The following is a 23558-nucleotide window of genomic DNA, read 5'->3' on the forward strand; positions in this document are numbered from 1 at the left end:
TTAAGAGTTTAACGTGTTTTTTAAAATTGAGAACCATGAAGAAACACTTCAAATTTAAATGTTTTTGCAAAACATGTTTTAATAAAGACAAAAAAATAATGGCGTAAAAAAAGGAAAATGGAAAGAGTTTTGTGGAACTCCACACAACATGTGCCAGGCACCCGAGAGACGGTGCACTCTATTTTAGTGACTAAATTTTGAATACATATCCCATATACACATAAACTTATTGGTTGAGCTTTTATAAAGATTATCACTCATGAGGCTAAACAATTTCTCGTTCCGCATGTTATCTCTAAATCGAATATTAACTTAATCGAACTGACTTGAAATGTGCATGGTTCTTCATTTCTATATGACGAACACTGAGTTCGTTTGTTGTGTCTAACTCTATGGGATTTGGATGAGCGTTGGCGAATATTTTTACATTTTTCTCATGGGTAACCATGATGTTAACGAGAAAATAACAGATAAATAAATTTACAAAAATCCCGATGCACTCATAAAGGGTATTATATTACCTTATGTCATTCGCGTAGCCTAATTATCCGAACATACTACATATCGTCATATCATGGTGAGTTAGAGAGTAGACTTTTAGACTTTTATTATTTAAACACTGATATGAAATCCAGTTTTAAGTACAAAAATATAAATGTATCACGTGGCAAGATATATTTTAAAATATTTGATCAATATATTTTGCATAATATATGAACAATTTTTTCTACATGGGCATGAATGTCTTATATGATGTTGTTTATCCCTCCATGAAATTTAGCTGAGTTCGTTGAAGCCAATAAATAGGCTTACACCATTTCTATTTTGTTTACCGGGGATTATAAAAACTTTATTTTCTCCGTATTATTGTCTGCCGTCCTATCTGCCAATAGTGAAATTAGTTATAGAGTAATTTTGGATTGAACCTCAACGAAGCCTGAACTACACGTAGTGTTTGGTACCTTATAAAATTGGTATACTTCTTTGTGCAGATAAGGAAGAAAACTGGGTCTTGATAACCACCAGACATATGTCTGGTCCTATCAAATATTTGACCTACAACGTGACCTGATACTAGGATTGACAAACATACCATTATAAAGCTAGAGTTCATCATTCAACCTCGCGCGTCGTTATGTACAGCCAATTATAGTGGTCGTTTCTCTGTCAGCTCTTTACGGTAAGGGTAGAAGTAGTAATAGGATCTAATAAATATTAATAGATTTAATCATTTTTCATGCACAGATTTAAGAATATATATTGAAAATAACTACTATATTAAAATCTTATTTAGTAGTTAAAATAGGCAATGTATAGACATACTGTCATGTAAGTGAATCATGTGGCTTGAAATAAATTGAAATAACAAATCTTTTCCATCTGTTCTCTAGTGTTTGGGGATTAAACAAGGTAAGAAAGTTTTACTCAGCTTTTGGCCAGAGTGGAAGGATGTAGACTTGCCTCACATTTGCCACACAAACACTGATTGGTTTTGCTTGTACCTGCAGATCGACACTAAACTGTCACAATCAACACGTTTGCTTCTATAAACAGTTTCATAGTTTTTTTTACAACTGTAAATCCTCCTAAATGATTTATACTTGTATTATAGATTCCGATTTCTCAGAAACCTATGAGAACTGTTTCAGATCTTCAGGACTTCCCTAAAAATCTTAATTTGACTAAATTAAACTTTTTAAAAGTAAAGAGTTAAAACTAAATTACAAAAGTATGCATGAGCTGATTGTTGTACAGATTTCTCGCATAGCTAAATTGGTACCCATTTGATGTTTAGTACCAGTACGCTGTTGTTTGATACTAAGTATTCAATTCAAATAACACCAAAATTAATCTACAGTAAAACTCTTATCTTGGTAAACCGCGTGCAAAACAAATTATGTAATAGTAGGACAATATATGGGTAGTATTAATATTTTAAACACTATAATGCAAACAAATTGTTTTGAATTTCTTGACATCATTAACTTTCTATTTGTATGGAAGGATTTGGGTCGTGAAAAAAGGTCTTCCCTAGGGTTAAATTTACTGTAGGAATTTGATATCAATCGTACAAAATTTCCACTTTGAAGGTTAATCCGTCTTTTACCTTTAACAATAATGTAGTCATAGGAAAAACCGAGAGTCGTTTTTGAATCAACCTGCAGATTAGATTTTCTGAAATGGATTCATGAGTATCGTCTATTGAACAACGCAAAAATGAAAGTATTATTTTGGTTTCTTAACAGGTTTATAGAAATTCGTCAGTAAATGTACTGTGAATATATTTATACCTTCAAAGTCATTAGTATGATATTGTTATATCATAATTTTGTTAGGTGTCAACTAATTATATGACATGTTACTACAACTATGGTGAATCATATATATGTTTCTCATGATTAAATATGATCATAGTAAAGTTTAATCTTTAGTCGACAAATTTTAGTTCATTTTTTCTTTAGTACTACAAACATTTTCTTTCGCTAGAGAATGTTTATTCATAAAAATGGTTTATTGCAGTATAATTCGTGAATAAAACTAAAAGACGCCATCGTCTAAAGCATTACGAACTAAAGCATTAGAAACAAATATTAATATTCTGAACTGTATACTCTCTTGAATTATTTTAATTCTTACCTGACGATGGCATCTTTGATGTTGAAATGTCACGTGCAATAATTTATTGGAAAATGTTGTATTTCTTTTACTTCAATAATAAGAGTTCCTCCTTCTACGAAATTACTAATTTTGTTGTGTTTCAGACACTCAATATGGCTACTATCACTCTTTGGTTTCTTGGTTACTTCCTGCTTGCAGTAATTCCGATTCTGTCTCTTTATCTGTATTCCGTGTCAGTTTTCAAGTACTTTGAAAAACGCGGAATACCTTATGAACCAGCCACATTTGCAATCGGTAACTTGTGGCCTGTCCTAAGTATGAAGAAATCCTACAATGATTTCGTATTTGATTTGTATAAAAAGCATAAAACGAGAAAGATGGTTGGGATTTTCCAGTTTTTCAAGAAGACTGTACTAATTATTGACAGGGACCTGTTGCGGGATGTTTTGGTGAGGGACTTTGAATACTTTGATTCCAAGAGCCTCCATTATAACAAAGATTTGGAACCACTAACAGCCCATCTGTTTTCCTTGGGTGGACACCAGTGGAAGGTTCTCAGAAAGAAAGTGACCCCGACGTTTTCGTCCAGTAAACTGAAAGGGATGTTTCAGACTGTTATCGATAACGCCCATAAACTGAGCGAGTACGCCTCCAAAATCACTGAGAAGGGTGATGAGGTCGAGTGTAAGGATATGTTCCTGAGATTTGGATGCGCCGTTATCGCCAGCACTGCTTTTGGTCTTGACATTGACTTCGTTACTGACAAGTCGATAACGTTCTTCGAGATGGCAGAGAGTATAGTTGCTCCTACTCTCGGTGGTATGTTCCGAAACGGCCTCTGGTTCTATGGAGGGTTCATCGCTAAGGCATTCAATTTGAGGATCATCCCCAAGAAGACACACGATTTCTTCTTTAACCTGGTACAAGACACAGTTCAGTATAGAGAGACACATGGAATCACTAGAAATGATCTTCTGCAGCTACTTATACAACTCAAGCGGGGAGCTAAGTTTGGAGATGAAAGTAAGTTATTTTTCAAGTAATTGCATGAACAATTTGTGCGAGCTAGTCAACGATGTTAAACTATGATATGATGTGAATGATGTATGAATGAGAGTAAAACTCTTATTACTACTGATTTTAATATCCAACGCAGAAAAATTTTATTAAGGAATATTAGCTTACCAAAGTTTTTTGCAGTTCCCACAAGATTGTCTTCATAGCAATGAACTGTGATTTTTGAGTGGCAAATATCAGTAATACTTTTATTAGTTTATTTTTTATACGGTTTTTATTACACACACACACACACACACACACACACACACACACACACACACACACACACACACACACACACACACACACACACACACACACACACACACACCACACACACACACACACACACACACACACACACACACACACACACACACACACACACACACACACACACACACACACACACACACACACACACACACACACACACAACACACACACACACGCACGCACGCACGCACGCACGCACGCACGCACACGCACGCACACACACACACACACACACACACACACACACATATATATATATATATATATATATATATAAATAATACACATTTTTTTAACGGTTATCGATTACAAATTGGTCTAACTTTAATCTATTTTGAGCGTAGACAAAGGGGAAGTGAAATTAGACTTTTTATACAATGCACATTTAATTAAATTAGGAAAGCCTATAATAGCATCGCATTCCTGCCATCGGCGCCATTTCTTCTTAACATATACTGTATTCATATTCTACAATAGTTAGTAGGAAGAAATTTTAAAACTGTAGTCCAGTGAAACACCTTACGATTAAACAATGAAAAGTTTATTAAATAAAAATGTTGATTAGATAACAAAATAAATTGGGGGAACAATTTTAATTATTTATACACAACATTAGGTAAAAAGAAAAAAAAGTTATATACTACTATTCAGAGAATTTTGGCAACAATGCTTTTATTATAAACACAATGGTAAGTGACATTGCACATCTACCCATATATATATATAGTGTGCCCACAAGGTCATTACACTTTTAATTGATTATAGCTCTAGATATATTTATAGGTTATAACTCTATTATTGATCGCAGGTATATGAAACAGGTATAACTTAAAATAGAGTTGATTATATAGGTTTGTTTTAATTAAGATAATTACCCACTGTTCTCATCTGTGGTAAGGTTTTTACGAAAACAGCCAACTTTTTAAAGAAAAGTTCAGCATATTTTGTGGCTAGCAAAGATTTATACTGTTATTTCAGTGCAGCGTGAGTATTGTTGAGTGTTTCATGAAAATCCCTCTGACAGACGCAGCATTTATTGATAGGATAAGACGTATAAGGAAACAATTTGTTAAAGAAAATTAAATTTAATGGTTAAAAACCTCAACTGTTGCAAATATCAATTATATGGAAATTTGCATAGTCATAAAGTTCATATATTGAATTAAAGCAACGAATCAGAGCTATGATTCAAGTTATCCCAGAAGTGCTCATAAAAATATCGATTTTCGCTTGGGCGTAGGACGATTCATGGTGCTCATGTTCTTCTCAGATAAACTGAGGTAAAACTGTTTAAAGTACTCTTTAATCCTATGTTAATCTGATTCTTGTGTTGTATATACTTTTGTAAATAGTTATTATTATGTCTTTGTGGACACACTGTATATTTTGGAAGTGTCGATGCAAGCGGTCTAAGACGTCGAACTTTGTATCAGAGGTAGAGATAGCGCAAGTTCATATCTATTCAGTTTTAATTACATTTAGTAATATATTTATTTAACTAAACATATTAAGTTTAATCGATGTGCAAGCGAGAGAGATTAGCTGCTGTCCCTCAAATACCAATTCTAAATTCATTACAACCGAACCACACTCTCTTCTATATTACTTCTGTGTCTATGTGTTTTCTGCACACATTCACTTCTCTGCTAATTATCCCATCTCATCCTCTCTAGCTCACCATTCCCCTTTATTATTTTAAATATTCGTTACCCCTTGTTCACCCTTTATGTGCCCCTTTGTGCGTGCTTAAATGTATGTTCTACGAATGTGGATTATCCACCAATGTGGACCTTGGGAGCCCTCCCCCCCAGGAACTCTCGCTAAACTCGTTTCCCTCTGGAGGTAAAGACACTGACTGGTCCTCCAAACGTAAAAATATTATAAATAATTGATTGAATCATTTGATTTATTTTCTATACATGTCAAATCTGTCCTTATTACAAAGAAAACAAAGAAAAAAGTTATTACAATCTCTTAATTAAAACACGTAAATGATTTTTTTTGTAGTCAATAATACATGTGTTCATGAAATATTCTTTGCGATTGAAGTTTGAAAGTGAAAGAATAGTTGTGTCCAACATTAAAAAAACAATTATGGATGTTTCTGGACATCATAATTTCATTTACCGATTATGAAGTTATGCTTATTGATTATTGGGTGGATTGCGAGGATGAATAAATAAAAAATTCCAATACGTATACGTTGGCTTCAAAGGAAATTGAATAAATTTGTCTGATGCTTATGTATTTTAACTTTATTGTGCTTTATTGAAATTATCATAAGGTTTTACACAATATAAGCTGTGGGAATAACTTTACTTTTTTATATGTAGTCCTAGGATTTTATGAAAAAAATAGGAAAATAAGGTTTGTAAAGAATTCTAATTGAAAGTCGCTTAACAATAAAGGTATTATTTTTAAAGCAAACTTAATTAAATTAATTTGTTAGTATTATTTATATACACATTTCTATTGTGAACTATTAACATTAAAATTACAATTCTCCGTTATTTTTAGCAATACAAATCACAATAGAAGAACTGGCAGCTCAGTCTTACGTGTTCATTTTGGGAGGGTTTGAGACGACCTCTAGTGCTATGGATTTCTTCTTGTACGAGATGGCGATGAACCCAGAGGTACAGGAGCGGGTCCACGCGGAGGTCGACGCTGTGGATGAGATAACGTATGACACTCTGGCTGGCATGGAATATCTCGAAATGGCTCTTGACGGTAAATTAACTATTCAGTTGTAAAATTTTATTGAAAATATTCAGTAATGTATTTACAAAACAATTTTACGAGAAATGCACAAGGCTCTTAAAACAGTCATTACATTTCATATCGTGGCTCATTTGATCAATCAAATGTCGTTCTTAAATACTTGCATTTCGACAGGCTTATCCATAAACGATATTGCATCTATTAGTTCGTTTTTGACGTGACAACGTCTTAAATTAGGTTGCGGCTCGGAGTCACTCATGAAAAAGTGTAACGCCCGGTAACGTTACGATGCCCGTCCAGTGGGTCCGCCGCACGGGATCCGCACGGGATAAAGCAGATAACTATGTTTATTCGTGAAAATGTGGAGTGCTTAGATTCGTCATTTACAACAACTACAACAATAAAGGTAAATAATTGTACACTGATATTTCATTATCGTAAACTATGATTGATTGATTAATTGTTAGATTGACACAAAAGTTGAGAAACTGAGTTTATAGGTTATGTCATACTATTGACAAATGTTGATAGTGTTAAGTAAATTATTAGTTTAAATCACTCTGCAATCAATCGTAATTCAGTCGATTGAGAAGAAACAGCGCGTATTGCTAGTCAAACATTTAAAATAACAAATTATAACCTCTAACCTGTCATAACAGTGCGACCAAACAAACGAACTAAACCGACCAATCACCACGCGCGGAGTTAGAATTTAACTGTGTTTAGCAAGAATTTCAAATTCCAATTTTAGTAAATGTTTTATTCAACTTTACCATTTACAATAACAAATTTTAAATTATTTCAAATTATGTACAATGTTTTAGTAAACAAAATATATTTCTATAGTTAAAATTTGTGCAATTCTTATTTTCATTCAATTCCTTGTTCCTATTGTGCAATTTTAATAATATTCATATCAATAAATATTCTACCGAGAAAAAGACGTTGTCACGTAAAATCTTCGCCCGTAAAACCGACTTTACAGGCAACCATAATTTTTATCTTAATATAAAAACTGCAGTACAAACTACAGAGTTAATAGTACTAAGATTTTCGCCATACCCTTAGCTTAGAAATTCCATTATGTTAATTCCCTCAGTATGTATCCATTACGTAAATGTGTAACTAGTTCTATAGCTAACAAATGTTTGTTTTCCAGAATTATTTAGGAAGCACGTACAACCTGGTTTCCTCAACAGGACTTGCACCAAAGACTACCAGGTACCTGGAACCGACTACGTAATAGAGAAAGGAACGGAGGTATTGGTCTCTACACAAGGCCTGCACAAGGATCCTGAACTGTTCCCTGAGCCGGAACGATTCATCCCTGAACGATTCAGCACGGAGAACAAGGACAAAATTAAACCGTTTTCGTACATGCCTTTTGGGGAAGGTCCAAGGTACTGCATAGGTAAATAAACAATGAAAACTGAAATGATTATTTTAAACTGATATTCTAAGCTTAAGGCAGTATTATTAAAGTATATGATGAGTTCGTTAACTATTTGGATGGGACTGTTCCTTGTCAAATATAATGTATTAATTTCCGTGATAATGTCACAAACAAAACCGCTTGTATAAACAGATAAACAGTATATACTTTTATAACAACTAACTCTCATTGATTTTATTTTAAAGTTCACTCAAAAGTATACTAAATACAAAACATTATATAGAACTGATATATTTCTTATAATACCTATTTACTGTATTATTGTGATTATGTAAATATTTAAGACAAGAAAGAACTCTTGGCGAGATTCATTAACGTAATAACAGAATGTATGGAGAGCATGTGACCAGCATAATTATTAAATATTAATTTGTGACATAGGTCAGAGGTTTGCCAAGTTATTGGTCAAGACGGGACTGGCAATCCTGATGAAGCGCTTCTCAGTGGAGACGTCTCCCAGAACACCGAACCCGCTGAGATACGATCCTCGGGCTATCACAGTGGCAGCGGCTGGAGGCATGTGGCTGCGACTGGTCAATAGGCAGAGCGTTTAGTGACCTGTTACAACTTGCAACATAAGACAAAGAGTCCAAAAACACTTTACAAAACGAATTGTATGAAACATAGTTTTAATTACCAATTGCACCACTGACATTTCTGTCAATGTTATAATAACGTGCATCAGAAATAATGGAGTGGGAAATGTTCCATAATTGATTCCCAAACAGATAACTGTAAAACAGCCGACTCGATTCCAGTTACGAAATCCAGTGCCTTTACCGATATTTGTGCCACAGAACAGTTTGAACCCTTAGATAAAACTGATATTTACGCTGCATTGAGATTTGCCTTTTCTTGTCTAATTCAGAAACTGTTTACATCTATTTTGGATTCTTTCGAGAATGCTGTTGAATTCTGTACCGATCAGGGTTTTTAATTCAGTATTTTTACATTCAATACTATTTTGGAGAAGGAATCTTTCACGATGATGATATGCAATTCTTTCTTTAAGTAAATATTTAGAAGCAGAAGGCAAAGTTTTACTGGCTTTCCTACTATAAAAATGAGTTTTTAGAGTTACCCCTATATGCATAAGATTTTCAACCTTAAATTTATGCAAAAAAGTTGAATGATTCGTGTTTTTAATTAACTTAAGATTCAAGCTCTCAAGGTCTGTGACTTGTTTACTGGTTCCGGATCCGGAGAATCAATTCCTTGTTTGAATTTTATTTTTGACTATGAAAGGATTGTGAAGGAAACATGATTTTTCCGGACATTTATCATTGTTCAGTGAAACAAATAAATCAGTAACACTACGTTTCGAGAGCTACAATTGATCTCTTCTTCAGGTAAATAAATAAACTAATACATAATTACAAGCAGTAAACTATCAGTCAAGATTAGACCACTTTGGTTGCCAATTCTAAAAAATGAACTAAAAAGAAAACCAAAAGTATCAAACGGATCAGATATTTGAAATAAACCAATGCGGAATCACAGTATGGTTTTAAGAAGTTCATCCAGCATGAACCAATAATAATAATAATAATAAAGGCCCATTCCTGTCCTCCTTCCTTTTTATTTCCGCCATCTTGTTTCTACCGTGACGATTGTCATTTGCTATTGGCCTCTGGTCAGTCGTAGGTGGTTGGTAAACGAATGCAGTCGTATCGTGACGTGCATTCTGTAGTTTAGTTTTAATTATCAGTGTTGTGTATTGTTTTTATTAAGTGCATGTTTTAGAGTTAGTGAAGTTGGAACACAACATGGTGGTTGTGATTCCTGACTTAGGCGTGTCACAACGCTTTGGTATGATTTGTTTATTTTAACCTAGTTTGTAATTATGTATTACGTTACTTATTTACCTGAAGAAGAGATAAGATTACAGATATCGAAACGTAGTGTTACTGATATTTTGTTTCATTGTTATTATATCTGTTAAAGTTTACAGATAGTAGCTATACAAATCTGTATTGTTATACGATGTAGTGTAAATACAAATGTGTATGTTGGTACTCGTCTTAATTATTATCCCAAATCTTCAAATTAAAGTGATGTATGAATTAATAATGTATTTTCTGAAGTAAATAATCTATTGTTATTTTTCTCTTTGTGGTGTTGTAACAAATTGCGTAAAATGATTTGTATAAAATAATATTAATTAATATATTAGTGACTAGGGAAGCTATGATCTTTTAATAGTTTTATGCAGAATCTGAAAAATAGTTTTCATTGTAGTGTATTTTTATCATAAATACTATATTGAATAATCTGAGGGATTTTTAGGATGGTTCTTACTTCCTAAAAGCAAGTAGCATTTTATTTCGATAGTTATATACTAAAAAAAATAATCTTAATTACCTTGAAATTTGTATCCTCCCCGAATGTCAAATACTTGATAACATACAGAACAAATAAATATACGTGTAATAGGTAACACAATTTTTGAGAAGAATGATTGTATTACGATATAGTGTATGTATTGGTGTTCTGAATAGTCTTTGTTTTTGGGCTTGTTCCGTGTCCTTCAAACCAACCTCATCTCCCCGATATAATGTTCGAAGTATTGTTGTTCCGAATAGTAAGCAGCATTTCACTCATTTTCGCACAAGATGCTGGATAATTTATTTCCAAGAGTTCGTGATTATGTAATTTTACAACAACATTTATCATTTAGAGCTAAATTTCAGGTAATAAAATATTATTTCAGAAGTGATAAAAATACGCATATGTCTGGTAGTAAGCGATTAGCCAAGTTAATGATCAAGGCGGCCGTGGTGGTCCTAATGAAGCGGGTTTCAGTGATGACGTCATCCAGAACACCGATCCGCTGAGATACGATCCCCGATCAATCTCCCTGGCACCTGCCGGGGTGTGTGGCTGTGACTGGTCGACACTTTTAGACAACATATCGAGAAAACTCAAGCAAGCCAATTTTTCTATATTGTGTATGTAATTAATGTTTTGTGTTTACTTTTGAACATATAGGCGACAATAAAATTTGCAAGAATTACAAATTCATCGTAAAAAAAATGGAAAATGCAACTTTACAATCTAAACGCAAGTATTGTAATGGATGTGTGGAATTTTACGTTACTCGTTTGTCGTTTATTTAAAAATTAATTCAGGATATACTTTAGGGCTGGCCCACTACTAGCCATCTGGATATCGTTCCGATATAAACAGTATTAAACCTAACTCATCGTCCTCATTTTACATAATAAATTGCAGATGTCCAAGCAATACCTTAAGAAAAAATTCATTAGTAAAAATTGCAACGGGGGTTTAATGTTGTTAGAAAAAAATGTCAGAAAAATTCAGCTCAAAGATGAAGTAAGCCTATTTTTTTATACTGTGTAAACAATATTTGGAAAAATTAAAAAGTTATCGTAAAACATAAAAAAAACAACTTTACTTGCAGAACAGATGTAAAGCTTGGTTGTTGTTTGGTTTGTTTGGATCGGATATCACTCCGATACAAACAATATTAAACCTAACTTATTCATCCCTATTTTTCATGGTAGAAACAGGAGATGCTTTATATTAATTTGATTAATACATGTCCAAACAGGTTTTCAATGTTGTTAGTTATTAGTGTTGTTATATATTATAATATTAGTCAGTCACTATAATATGATATATATATATATATATATGTATATATATATATATATATATATATATATATATATATATATATTATAATATTATAGTGACTTATAATATTAGGTATTGTCTATTTCGTACACTTTTCCTATGAAGCTCAAATATAACTTCAATTATTTTATGGAAACGTTAAATTAGTTGATAGTTAACCTGTCATTGCAAATTGAGAATCTTGGACTATCATTTCTACTTTACATTCTTATGTCTTTGCAAAATAATTTCATATTAAAAGACAATATATAGTTCATTTAGCGTACAAATAGTAAAATGGAAAGAGTATGTTGTGCACTATTAATTTGAAACAAGATACGGAATTATACGCCTCACGCGCGAGGTACCCAAGATATTAAATTTTGAACACAAATCTCGAATATGCACAAACTTTTTGCCTGAGATTTAGTGAAGATTATCACTCATAAAAAAATTTCATTTTTGTCCGTCCGCACGATATCTCGAAATCGAACTGACTCATAGACTTGTAATGTGCATCGCGCTGCATTTATAGAAACACTGATTTCGAATTTGGTGCATGTAACTCTTTGGGGCTTGGCTGAGCATTAGCGTATATTTTTACATTGGTCTTATTGGTAAATATCATGGCCACGAATAAATAGCAGAGTAAATAAATTTATAAACAAACTCAATGCATTCGTCAGAGATTTTAACTTGTGTCACGCATAGATCATAAATCAACCACTCACGCGATAAATGATTTCCTCAATGCCGCCTTCTCTTCTGTTGACTCTGGCAGTGAGACTGCGGGCATTTTTTGTGATCTTTCCCGTGCCTTTGACACCGTCAACCACCAACGTCTCCTGGACAAGATGGAAATGTACGGTGTTAGAGGCATCCCTCTACAGTGGTTTCGTTCCTATCTTTCTGGTCGCTCTCAGTTTGTTGAGATCACCAACAAAGGGGGTAGGGGTAGGTCTGCTCTCTTACCGGTCAAGGTTGGTGTGCCGCAAGGCTCAATTCTTGGCCCTCTTTTATTTAATATATACGTGAATGACCTTAACTCATCTGTGAGGGGCCACTTAGTGCAATATGCGGACGACACCAGTGTACTTATTCAAGCTGACACAGCTCAATCTCTTTCCACCGAGCTGGCTTTTTCACTCAAGAGTCTTAGTTCTTGGTTTTCTGCTAACTATTTATTTCTCAATCCTGAAAAAACCTCAATAGTCCACTTTAGACCCCACAAGAATGAGAGTGCGTTAGTTACTCTCCTTGACAATATACCTATCGAGCATTCTTCAACGGTCTGCTTCCTGGGACTCCACATTGATTCCAGATTTGATTGGTCAAATCACATCAGTCATGTCTGTCAAAGACTTGGTGCCAGCATTTACTCTTTAAGGTACCTAACAAGTTTTCTGTCTAGAGATACCGTTAGGCTGGTGTACTTTGGTTACTTTGTGCCCATTTTAACATATGGATTGATTTTCTGAGGGACGGCTTCAGGTAGGTTGATCAGTAGGGTTTTTAAACTGCAGAAGAAGGCTGTTCGACTGATGTGTGGTCTGGGTCATCGTGAGAGCTGTCGGGAGGTTTTCCCTAGGGAAAGCCTAATGACATTGCCATCACTTTATATATATTCGGTTGCCACATTTACATTTAAGAACCTTCAATCCTTCCCAGTATTTAACCACGTGTATTCTACAAGAAACAGAGATGCTCTAATCATTCCGCAACACCATAATAACACATTTAAAAAATCAATGTCATATATGGGCCCTAAAATCTTTAATACTTTGCCTTCTAGTATCACAGCGTGCGAAACTGAGACGTTTTTTAAAAACAACTTTAAAAAATACCTAATAAGACAAGCATTCTACTCCATTAACGAACTGGTGAGCGGTGCTCCAGCCTAGTGGACGATATAGATAAGATTGTTTGTAGTTTAAGTTGTACTATTTTATATTTTAAACTGTTTTTAAACTGTTATTTAAATGTGTGATGTTGTATTCTTCTGTCTAGTATTAATTGGTTCTACAATATCTGACCATGTTTCCATGCATGTCTCATGACAATGAACAATAAAGAATTTGATTTGAAAGAATTTGATTTGATTTGATTTGACATATAGCGTAATTATCGCAACATATAGATATCATCATATTATAGTGAGTACATTACTTTTTATTATTTAAACACTGATACCAAATCCAGTTTAATGAAAAAAAAATGTGAATGTATCATGTGGTAAGATATATCGAAAAATATTTCTTCAGTAGATTTTGCATAATACTTTATTTCTACATGGACAAGAATTACTTTTAGATGTTGCATGCCCCACCATGACATTTAGCTGAGTTCTTTGATTTTTCTTTTGTTTGCTGGCGGTTGTAAAAACTTTCTTTTCTGTATGATTGTGTGCCGTCCTGTCTGTCAATAATGAAATGAGCTATAGGCTTGACATATTGCACTGAACCGCAGAGAAGCATCTTACCGGCACGTGGCGAGGCGTACTCCTGTATCGTTCATAGAGTAAAACGAAAACTACTCTAGAGTGTAGAGTCAATGTTTTTTAAGCCGGTGACAACTTTGATTATAGCGCACTCTTGTTTTCCTAGCTCATCGGAAATTTTATAATTTGAAAACCGCTATGAAATATACCTTAATGTACTAAAATCGGAATATATGATGTGGCAAGATATGTTAAGAAAGATTATACGTGTAAACTTAAATATTGCAAAAAACTTTATCGATATGCAGAACGAGTTTTATCTACAAGAACGAGTTCCATGATTCAACACTTTTTGTACTTTTTTGGATTGTCTGTCTGCAGATAATATCTTTGCACGCAATTTCAGCGAAGCCTGTGCTACATATGGTGTGGCGTACCTCTCTGCCTTGTGTAATCGGTATAGGCTGTATCAGTGCGCTGATGCGGAAGAGAACCGGACAATGATGACATATGTTTAGTTTTACGCCTAGGTTTTTTGCCGAGCAATATACTAAATGTGTTTGAAAACCGACAAACCTAATTAATCTATTGATTACTGCAATAATAGAAACATTGCTAAATTGCTGCAGTTATCAAATGTTTGACCTCAACCTGATACTAGGATTGACAAACATACCATTATAAAGCTATAGTTCATCGTTCAACCTCGCGCGTCCTTATGTACAGACAATTATAGTGATTATATTATAGTAACCGCTGTCAGCTCTTTACGGTAAGTAATAGTATTTAATAAATATCGAAAGATAAAAATCACTTTTCACGAACAGATGTAAAAATATATATTCAAAACAATAATTTATTATAATGTCATTTAGCACTTTAAATAGGCATTGTACAGGCATAATGTCATGTAAGTGAATCATGTGGCTTGGTTGATAAAAAAAGAGTGTATTCGTATTATTAATTGGAAAAAAATCGTCTTTTCCATCCGTTCTCTAGTGTTTGGGGATTAAACAAGGTAAAAAAGTTTTACTCAGCTTTTGGCCAGAGTGGAAGGATGTAAACTTGCCTCACATTTGCCACACAAACACTGATTGGTTTTGCTTGTACCTGCAGATTGACACTAAACTGTCACAATCAACACGTCTGCTTCTATGAACAGTTTCATAGTTTTTTTGTACAACTATAAATCCTCCTAAGTGATTTGTACTTGTATTATAGATTCAAATCTATCATAAATCCATGAGAACTGTTTCAGATCTTCAAGACTTCCCCAAAAGAATTACTTTGACTTAATTCAATTTAAAAAAACAAAGAATTACAACCAAATTACAAAAGTCTGCATGGGTTGATTACTATACAGATTTATCTCATAGCTAAATTGGTAACCTTTTGATGTTTTAGTCCCAGTATGCTGTTACTAAATACTAAGCACTCAATTCAAATAACACAAAAAATTAATGTACCAGTGAATATCTTATCTTGGTAAACCGTGTGAAAAAATATTTATGAAATATTAGGACAATATTAGAAGTATTAATATTTTATACACTATAATGCAACAATTTTTTTAAATTTCATGACATCACAACTTTCTATTTCTATGGGAAAAGAAGAGCGGATAGTGGAAAAAACTCTTTCCCAGGGTTGCAATTACTATAGGAATTTAATATAAATCATATGAAATTTCCACTTTGAAGGTCAAACTGTGCTACAATGATAATAATAGTGTAGCCATGGGGACAAACGAAAGTCGTCTTTTTCAATAAACACGCAGATTATGTTTGCTTAAATGAGCTCATAAATATTGCTCATTGAACAACCTAAAACAGATAGTATACGTATTAACTAATTATACGTAGCCGATATCACGAGTTACTAAAACCATGGTGAATCATGTATATAATTACCATGATAAAAATTATCGTGGTAAAGTTTAATCTTAAGTTGAAAATCACATTGCCATTACAATTTTACTTCAGTACTAAAAATAAATGAATAATTTTAACTTTAATACTTTTATTATTGAAGTAAAGTTTGTGAATGTCAAAAGTGAAATGTCAAATTTATCATCGTCAGGTGTGAATTCAAACAATTAGAAACAAAATTCATGTTCTAATATATTTATACTATCTCAAATTCTTTGAATTCTTACCTGACGATGGCATCCTTGATGATGGAATGTCATGAGCAACAAATTTATTGGAGAATTTCTTATTCCCTTAACTGTAATAATTCGTTTTCCAATATATTATTACAAGAACAGTTCCTCTTTCAATGAAACTACTAATTGTGCATGTACAATAATGTATGTTGTGTTTCAGACACTCAATATGGCTTCTATTACCGCTTGGTTTATTGGTTACTTCGTGCTTGCAGTTATTCCGATTCTGGCTCTTTATCTGTATTCCGTGTCTGTTTTCAAGTACTTTGAAAAACGCGGAATACCTTATGAACCAGCCACATTTGCAATCGGTAACTTGTGGCCTGTCCTAAGCATGAAGAAATCCTACAACGATTTCGTGTTTGATTTGTATAAAAAGCACAGAGCGAGAAAGTTGGTTGGGATTTTCCAGTTTTACAAGAAGACTGTATTAATTATTGACAGGGACCTGTTGCGGGATGTTTTGGTGAGAGACTTTGAGTACTTTGATGGTAAGAGTGTCCACTACAACAAAGATTTGGAACCACTAACAGCTCATCTATTTTCCTTGAGTGGACACCAGTGGAAGGTTCTCAGAAAGAAAGTGACCCCGACGTTTTCGTCCAGTAAACTCAAAGGGATGTTTCAGACTGTTATCGATAACGCCCATAAACTGAACGAATACGCCTCCAAAATTATGAGTGATGAGATCGAGTGTAAGGAACTGTGTCTGAGATTTGGATGTGCCGTAATCGCCAGCACTGCTTTTGGTCTTGACATTGACATCGTCACTGACAAGTCGATAACGTTCTTCGAGATGGCGGAGAGTATATTAGCTCCTACTCTTGGTGGTATTTTCCGAAACGGCCTCTGGTTCTACGGAGGGTTCATCGCTAAGGCATTCAATTTGAGGATCATCCCCAAGAAGACACACGACTTCTTCTTTAACCTGGTACAAGACACAGTTCAATATAGAGAGGCACATGGGAGCACTAGAAACGATCTTCTGCAGCTACTTATACAACTCAAACAGGGAGCTAAGTTTGGAGGTGAAAGTAAGTTACTTTTCGAGTAATTGCATGAATAATTTCTGCTAGCTAGTCTACGATAGTAATCAACGATATACGAGTTATTACCTCTGATTTTAATATCCAAATTAGAAGAATTTTTACTGAGGAATATTGGCTTCCAAAAATGTTGCGCAGTACCCATAAGATTTTTTTCATAGCCATGAACTCTGAATTTTCAGTGGCAGACACCAATAACTTTTCTATTGGTAAACAACTAGATCATAATCGCAGCTAGAGTAAAGAAATGCGTTTAACGCTTTATAAAATTTGACCTGTTAAAATTAATCTGTTTTGAACCGATTTTGATCATAATGGGAACTAGATTGAGCATGAGAAATAGTTTTAATGAAAGAAAATACTTTACAAAACATTTAATGAAATTAGGAGAGCCCATGATTGCATCACATTCCAACAACACCTCCAGCTCACTTGCCCATTTTTATCTATGATCGGGCGCCATTAGCATAATTTCTGCTTTACATACATTATATAATCTAGTATAGTTAGTAGGAAGAAATTCAATATTATTATACTTCCATGTCTGGTGGAACAGTCATATTACGTACACCTCATGTTTGTACAATGAAAGATTTACTAAATAAAAAGTTTGTTTATATATATACCACCTAATGTGGTATATAAATAATTGAGATATTTGTTTCATTTATTTTGTTTACAAAAATATTTATATATTGTACACATATATAGGGTGTCCCGTAACTCTCTGGACAAAGGTATAGCACGTACTGTTCAGGTCAAGACAAATATACGTATTTCACCACATGAACACGGGTCTCCGATACTTAGTTTCCCATCTGTCCTAATCGTATGTGTTTTTTTATAAATATAATATTTTAAAAAATCTAATAAATTAAATTATATAAAATTTGGCTCATATGTTTTTTTTTTAAATAAAATATGATGAAATTATCTTTTGTACTTTCAAAATGGCAGCCATTAAAACCTTTAAACTTTTAGAATATTAAAAACTAGCATTTTCCTCAAGCAGTAGAAGAATAAAAGTGTTTATGGAGTTTTATCAAGAATATAATGACACAAAAATTATTCAAACCGAATAACAAATAACTGATTTAGATCAGATTTACTGTGACAATACATGGCCCACATTAGTTTCTCAGCGAATAACAAACAATACAAAAACTGAATAAACGGCAGCTCTCAATTTAAGCCTTGTCTTGTCACAGTAAATCCGCTCTAAACCAGTTATTTGTTATTCGGTTTGAATAATTTTTGTGCCATTATATATTTGTAATAAACCCCTATAAAACTGTTATTCTGGTAATTCTTATGAAATAAACTAGTTTTAAGATATTCATAGTTTAAAAATTTTAAAGGGCCCACATTTTGTAAATAATAAAGACAACTTAATTATATTCTTTTCAGTGACAGGCCTTGTTATAACATGAAAGTTTCAATTATATATATATATATATATATATATATATATATATATATATATATATATATATATATATATATAACTAGAAATAAATATAACACTCTTTGCCTAACGCTGTATGCTTTAAATATTTTGCAATATCATCATACATCACATATAAAAATGTCATATGTAAATTATCGTATTTTACAGAATAGTTATAGGCACTTTGCCTATAAGTTATTTTAAAGAAATTATAAATTCTATGTAATGTAATAATTGAGTTCATGAAATATTCTTTGCGATCGACGTTTGAGCAAGTTAAAAAGGAAATTAAAGAATTAAAGAATTTGAGAAAGTTAAAGAAAATTCGACTGTAGCCACAAACCCACAGCTGATAGGGGATAGGCTGTAAAGCATTATCCACAAGAGTGAAGTTTAACGAACCTATGGTGCCTGTTGCAAATACTGTGCTCGGGAAAATATGATTATGGAAAAGGATTCGATATCCAAAGAAGCTGCACTTACGTGGGTTCGTCTAGAACTGTAACTAAGTTGGATGACTGCACATAAATGTATAAGGCTTCAAAGGTACTCGAATACATCTGACTTATGATTTTGTTTTGTTTTTAAGAATTATTGTAGTTTATTGCAGTTATGACAAGATTGTATATACACAATATAAGCTGTGGAATTTGCTTTACTTTTTATATGTAGTACTAAGATAAGTATAAGGAATTAGGGAATATGTTGGGCGAAGAATTCCAACTGAAAATTGCTTAACAATAAAGACATTATTTTAAATTTAAATTTACTGAACTTAATTTAATAATTTGTTTATACAATTCATACGAACATTTATTTATTAACTTGTTACGTTATATTTACTATTTTGTTATTACAAGTAAATTTTTAATTTAGTAAAGTATAAATTTGTGATATCTTTTACAAATTGTTATCACGTTAAGGTACGTACTGTTGTAGAACTACTTAAGCTTCGACCTTTATTTTTAGCAATACAAATCACAATAGAAGAACTGGCAGCTCAGTCTTACGTGTTCATTTTGGGAGGATTTGAGACGACTTCTGGAGCCATGAGTTTCTTCCTGTACGAGATGGCGATGAACCCAGAGGTACAGGAGCGGGTCCACGCGGAGGTCGACGCTGTGGATGAGATAACGTATGACACTCTGGCTGGCATGGAATATCTTGAGATGGCTCTTGACGGTAAATGAACTAATCAGTTGTAAAATTGTATTGTAATTGTAACAGTTTCACGATAAATTCACAATACTCTTAAAACAGTCATTACATTTCATATTGTGACACATTTACGTGAACAATAAATTGGCGTTTATTGAGAACATTAAATGTCCGTTCTTAAATACTTGCATTCGGATAGTTTTATCCAACATTAATGATATTGTATCTGCATGTTAGTTATGTTTATCTTAACTGCAGCACAAACTACAGTTTAAAACATTTTTAACAGTGTACTGTAACAGTGTTGTGTTAACAGTATTCTAATTTTTGCCATACCCTTAGCTTACGAAGTAAATAATTTTAAATGCCTTAGGCATCCATTACGTAAATGTGTGGTTAGTTTTATAGCTAACAATATGTTTGTTTGCCAGAATTATTAAGGAAGCATGTACAACCTGGTTTCCTGAACAGGACTTGCACCAAAGACTACCAGGTACCTGGAACCGACTACGTAATAGAGAAAGGAACGGAGTTGTTGATCTCTACACAAGGCTTGCATCAGGATCCTGAACTGTTCCCTAACCCGGAACGATTCATCCCTGAACGATTCAGCAAGGATAACAAAGACAACATCAAACCGTTTTCGTACATGCCCTTTGGCGAAGGTCCAAGGTACTGCATAGGTAAATAAACAAATACAACTGGAAATATTATTTTAAATTAGCATTATAAGCTTAAGAAAGCAATAAAAAGTTTTTGATTAGTTAATAATCAATTTTATTGAGACTGAACATTGTCGGATATAATATATTAATTTATGTGGCATTGAGATTATAATATTGAAATAGTGATAGAATTTTTCTTAATGGACAAAAAAATTTCGGAATCTGTTCAGGCCATAAAAATAACAAAAGAAGTCAACAAAACGTGTATCCGAAACAGCTTTCATTTAAATATATATATATATGTATGTATATATATATATATATATATATATATATATATATCGGAATCAATATACGTATTACGAATCTGTAACGTTAGTGTACTCGTACATTACTTACTGCTCAAGTAAAACTGTAATAGTTCGGCCAGATGTTTTTGGGATTTAAATACATTTTATACAGTTGTTTTTCTAATAATGTTTTTCAATTTCAATTAATAACAATGTATTTATTAAAACGTTTTATTTAAATTTTAAATGTAATAATTTGATACCCCACCATTTGTATAGTATCATAAGGAAAGCTGGTATTTTTACATTTATGGGGAACAATCTTATAACATGTGTAGTCTACCAAATTGGAACACTCTGTCTCAAATAATTTCCAAATAAAAGACACATGGAAATACATATTGAAAACAAAGCGTTTTAGAATATATTTTCTATTGAACTTTCTTGCTTTGATGAGCTGAAATACTTAATATAACAACTACCATTGATTTTGTTCTAAAATTCCATTATGTATACGCAAGACTATACTAAATAATAACAGTTTTATATACTATGTATACTAAATGTAAATAGTATATAAAACTTAGAATACCAATTTATTTTATTACTTTGATTTTGTAAATATTAAAGTTAAGACAGAATTCCATGTGAGAGTCATTAACGTAAAAAGAGAATACGGAAAGCATGTCATCAGCATAATTATTAAGTATTAATTTGTCACATAGGTCAGAGGTTTGCCAAGTTAATGGTCAAGGCAGGACTGGCGATCATGATGAAGCGCTTCTCAGTGCAGGCGTCTCCCAGAACACCGATCCCGCTGAGATACAATCCCCGATCAATACCCTTAGCAGCGGCTGGAGGCATGTGGCTACGACTGGTCGATAGGCAGGGCGTGTAGTAACCTGTTACAACTTGCAACACAAGACTTCTGAGAAGAGCCCAAAAATTTCAGTTTAGAAACATGAATTGTTTGGTACACGGTTTTAATTACCATTCGCACCACTGACATTTCTAACAATTTTAAAATTAGGTGCATAAGAAAGAGGGTAGTGTGATGGGTTTCATCCTTGATTCTTATACAGGATACATGATGTTTCTGCGTATTATGAATAATAAAGGATCAAGATTTCACTTAGATAAGATTTTATTTGAGGTTTCACGTCACTATAGCGATAAGATTAGTGAGGTAATATTATACATGAAATAGTAGGAAATCACTATTATCATTTCAGTGTTATTAAAATTATTAAAAATAACAAATTAGACTTTAAGCTATATGTATGGGATGAGCTGTGAAGATTATTGCCAAGAATTTTCCAAGGAATCAGCCCTTCCCACCGTAACTGCTTTATGTGCAAAAGACTCGGTTGCTCTACCATGCTTTGGGATAGTGTCAGCCAACATCGTAGTGCGCTCAGATGTGCACCTGATGAGACAATGAGAATACCTCTTCACCTAGATTACACCATATTTTGTAGTCTTGGGTGTCTCTGATGTCCAAACGATGCGGGGGGATTCGTTTTGAACTTCTTCTCGCCGACTATTTCTGGATCCCTTCAGATGAATATGAATCCAGATTTCAGGAGTAAAGTTTCAACAGCATCAGATTTCAGATGTTGCACGTAAGGGGAAGGTAAAATTGAGCTAAATCAACATTCGCGGGAACAGCCCTTCCCACCATAGCTGCTTTATTAAATTTTATTCATCAACTTTTAAATTTGTAATTGCTGAAATGAATTAAGAAGACTATTAGGTTTAAAGTTATTAATTGTTTATATTAATAATTGTTTTAACTTAATTAAATGTAATGTAATTAATTTTAAAATAAATGGGTTTCATTATTTCATTTAGGTAAACGTTGTTTGGCAAATTTTGTATTGTTTGTTCAGGATAAAGCCATTTTAAAACAGTTTCAAAAGATATGGACTAATTTAATACTAACAGTTATCTAGTTTAATCCGTTAATTCGCTCTTAGAAGTAAGTAGTTTTTTCTGTACATTAAAATGTAATTTCTTATATCGAATGTGACAAGTGCATTCTTCTTATCAGGGGTACTCAAAAGATTAACTGCAGCGAATATCTTATCATCAGATTACCATTATCGATTTCCACCAGTACGAGTCATAAACACAACTTAGGTTTTATTAGTTTAATTTAGGTTTTTACTACTGTAAACATCAATAATTCAAGTTTGACATTTCATAAATAATAAATATTATCATACATATGAATTACTCATATTTTTATCGCTTTTCAGAGGCTTCAGATATTGAATAACGGTTGTCACCACTGAACTCAAAATGTAAAAATTATTAAAATCATGACTTGTCACACAATCCTATTTGTATTTAAATATTAAACTTAAGTCCGAAATGGCTTATTCAAGGTTACCACCAAAAATATAAACTCACCATATTGTTACCATCAAAACTTTTACCTTATTGCCATTACATTGTGAAAAATGTACTCATGCATGTTTGTTTTCCTATTAAATTTGTATACGTATTCTCTATTTTTATACATTAACTAAGCGTAACAGCCCTTTCACACAGGCTGGTTGTAAAGAGTACTTACATGTTTGTTTGC

General features: G+C 33.1%; 2 protein-coding genes across 3 annotated transcripts; both read left to right on the forward strand.

Moving 5' to 3' along the window:
• The first annotated feature begins 223 nt into the window (after nucleotides 1-223).
• LOC124359234 (probable cytochrome P450 6a14) lies at nucleotides 224-8968 on the forward strand. Of its 2 annotated transcripts, XM_046811821.1 has the most exons (5): nucleotides 224-1180; nucleotides 2763-3642; nucleotides 6472-6684; nucleotides 7835-8086; nucleotides 8510-8968. In XM_046811821.1, the coding sequence occupies exons 2-5, from the start codon at nucleotides 2772-2774 to the stop codon at nucleotides 8680-8682; spliced, it is 1509 nt and encodes a 502-aa protein (XP_046667777.1). In that variant the 5' UTR covers nucleotides 224-1180; nucleotides 2763-2771; the 3' UTR covers nucleotides 8683-8968. The 2 variants fall into 2 exon arrangements, with proteins under 2 accessions (XP_046667777.1, XP_046667767.1); XM_046811811.1 differs by lacking the exon at nucleotides 224-1180 and having other exon boundaries at nucleotides 2441-3642.
• A 5850-nt stretch (nucleotides 8969-14818) lies between these two features.
• LOC124359244 (probable cytochrome P450 6a14) lies at nucleotides 14819-22106 on the forward strand. The gene is made up of 5 exons (XM_046811834.1): nucleotides 14819-14973; nucleotides 16526-17399; nucleotides 19828-20040; nucleotides 20448-20699; nucleotides 21697-22106. Exons 2-5 carry the CDS (start codon nucleotides 16535-16537, stop codon nucleotides 21867-21869), a joined length of 1503 nt encoding a protein of 500 aa, XP_046667790.1. The 5' UTR covers nucleotides 14819-14973; nucleotides 16526-16534; the 3' UTR covers nucleotides 21870-22106.
• Nucleotides 22107-23558: the final 1452 nt, after the last annotated feature.

This window comes from Homalodisca vitripennis, chromosome 1 (genome assembly GCF_021130785.1).
Source record: "Homalodisca vitripennis isolate AUS2020 chromosome 1, UT_GWSS_2.1, whole genome shotgun sequence".
Classification (NCBI taxonomy): domain Eukaryota; kingdom Metazoa; phylum Arthropoda; class Insecta; order Hemiptera; family Cicadellidae; genus Homalodisca; species Homalodisca vitripennis.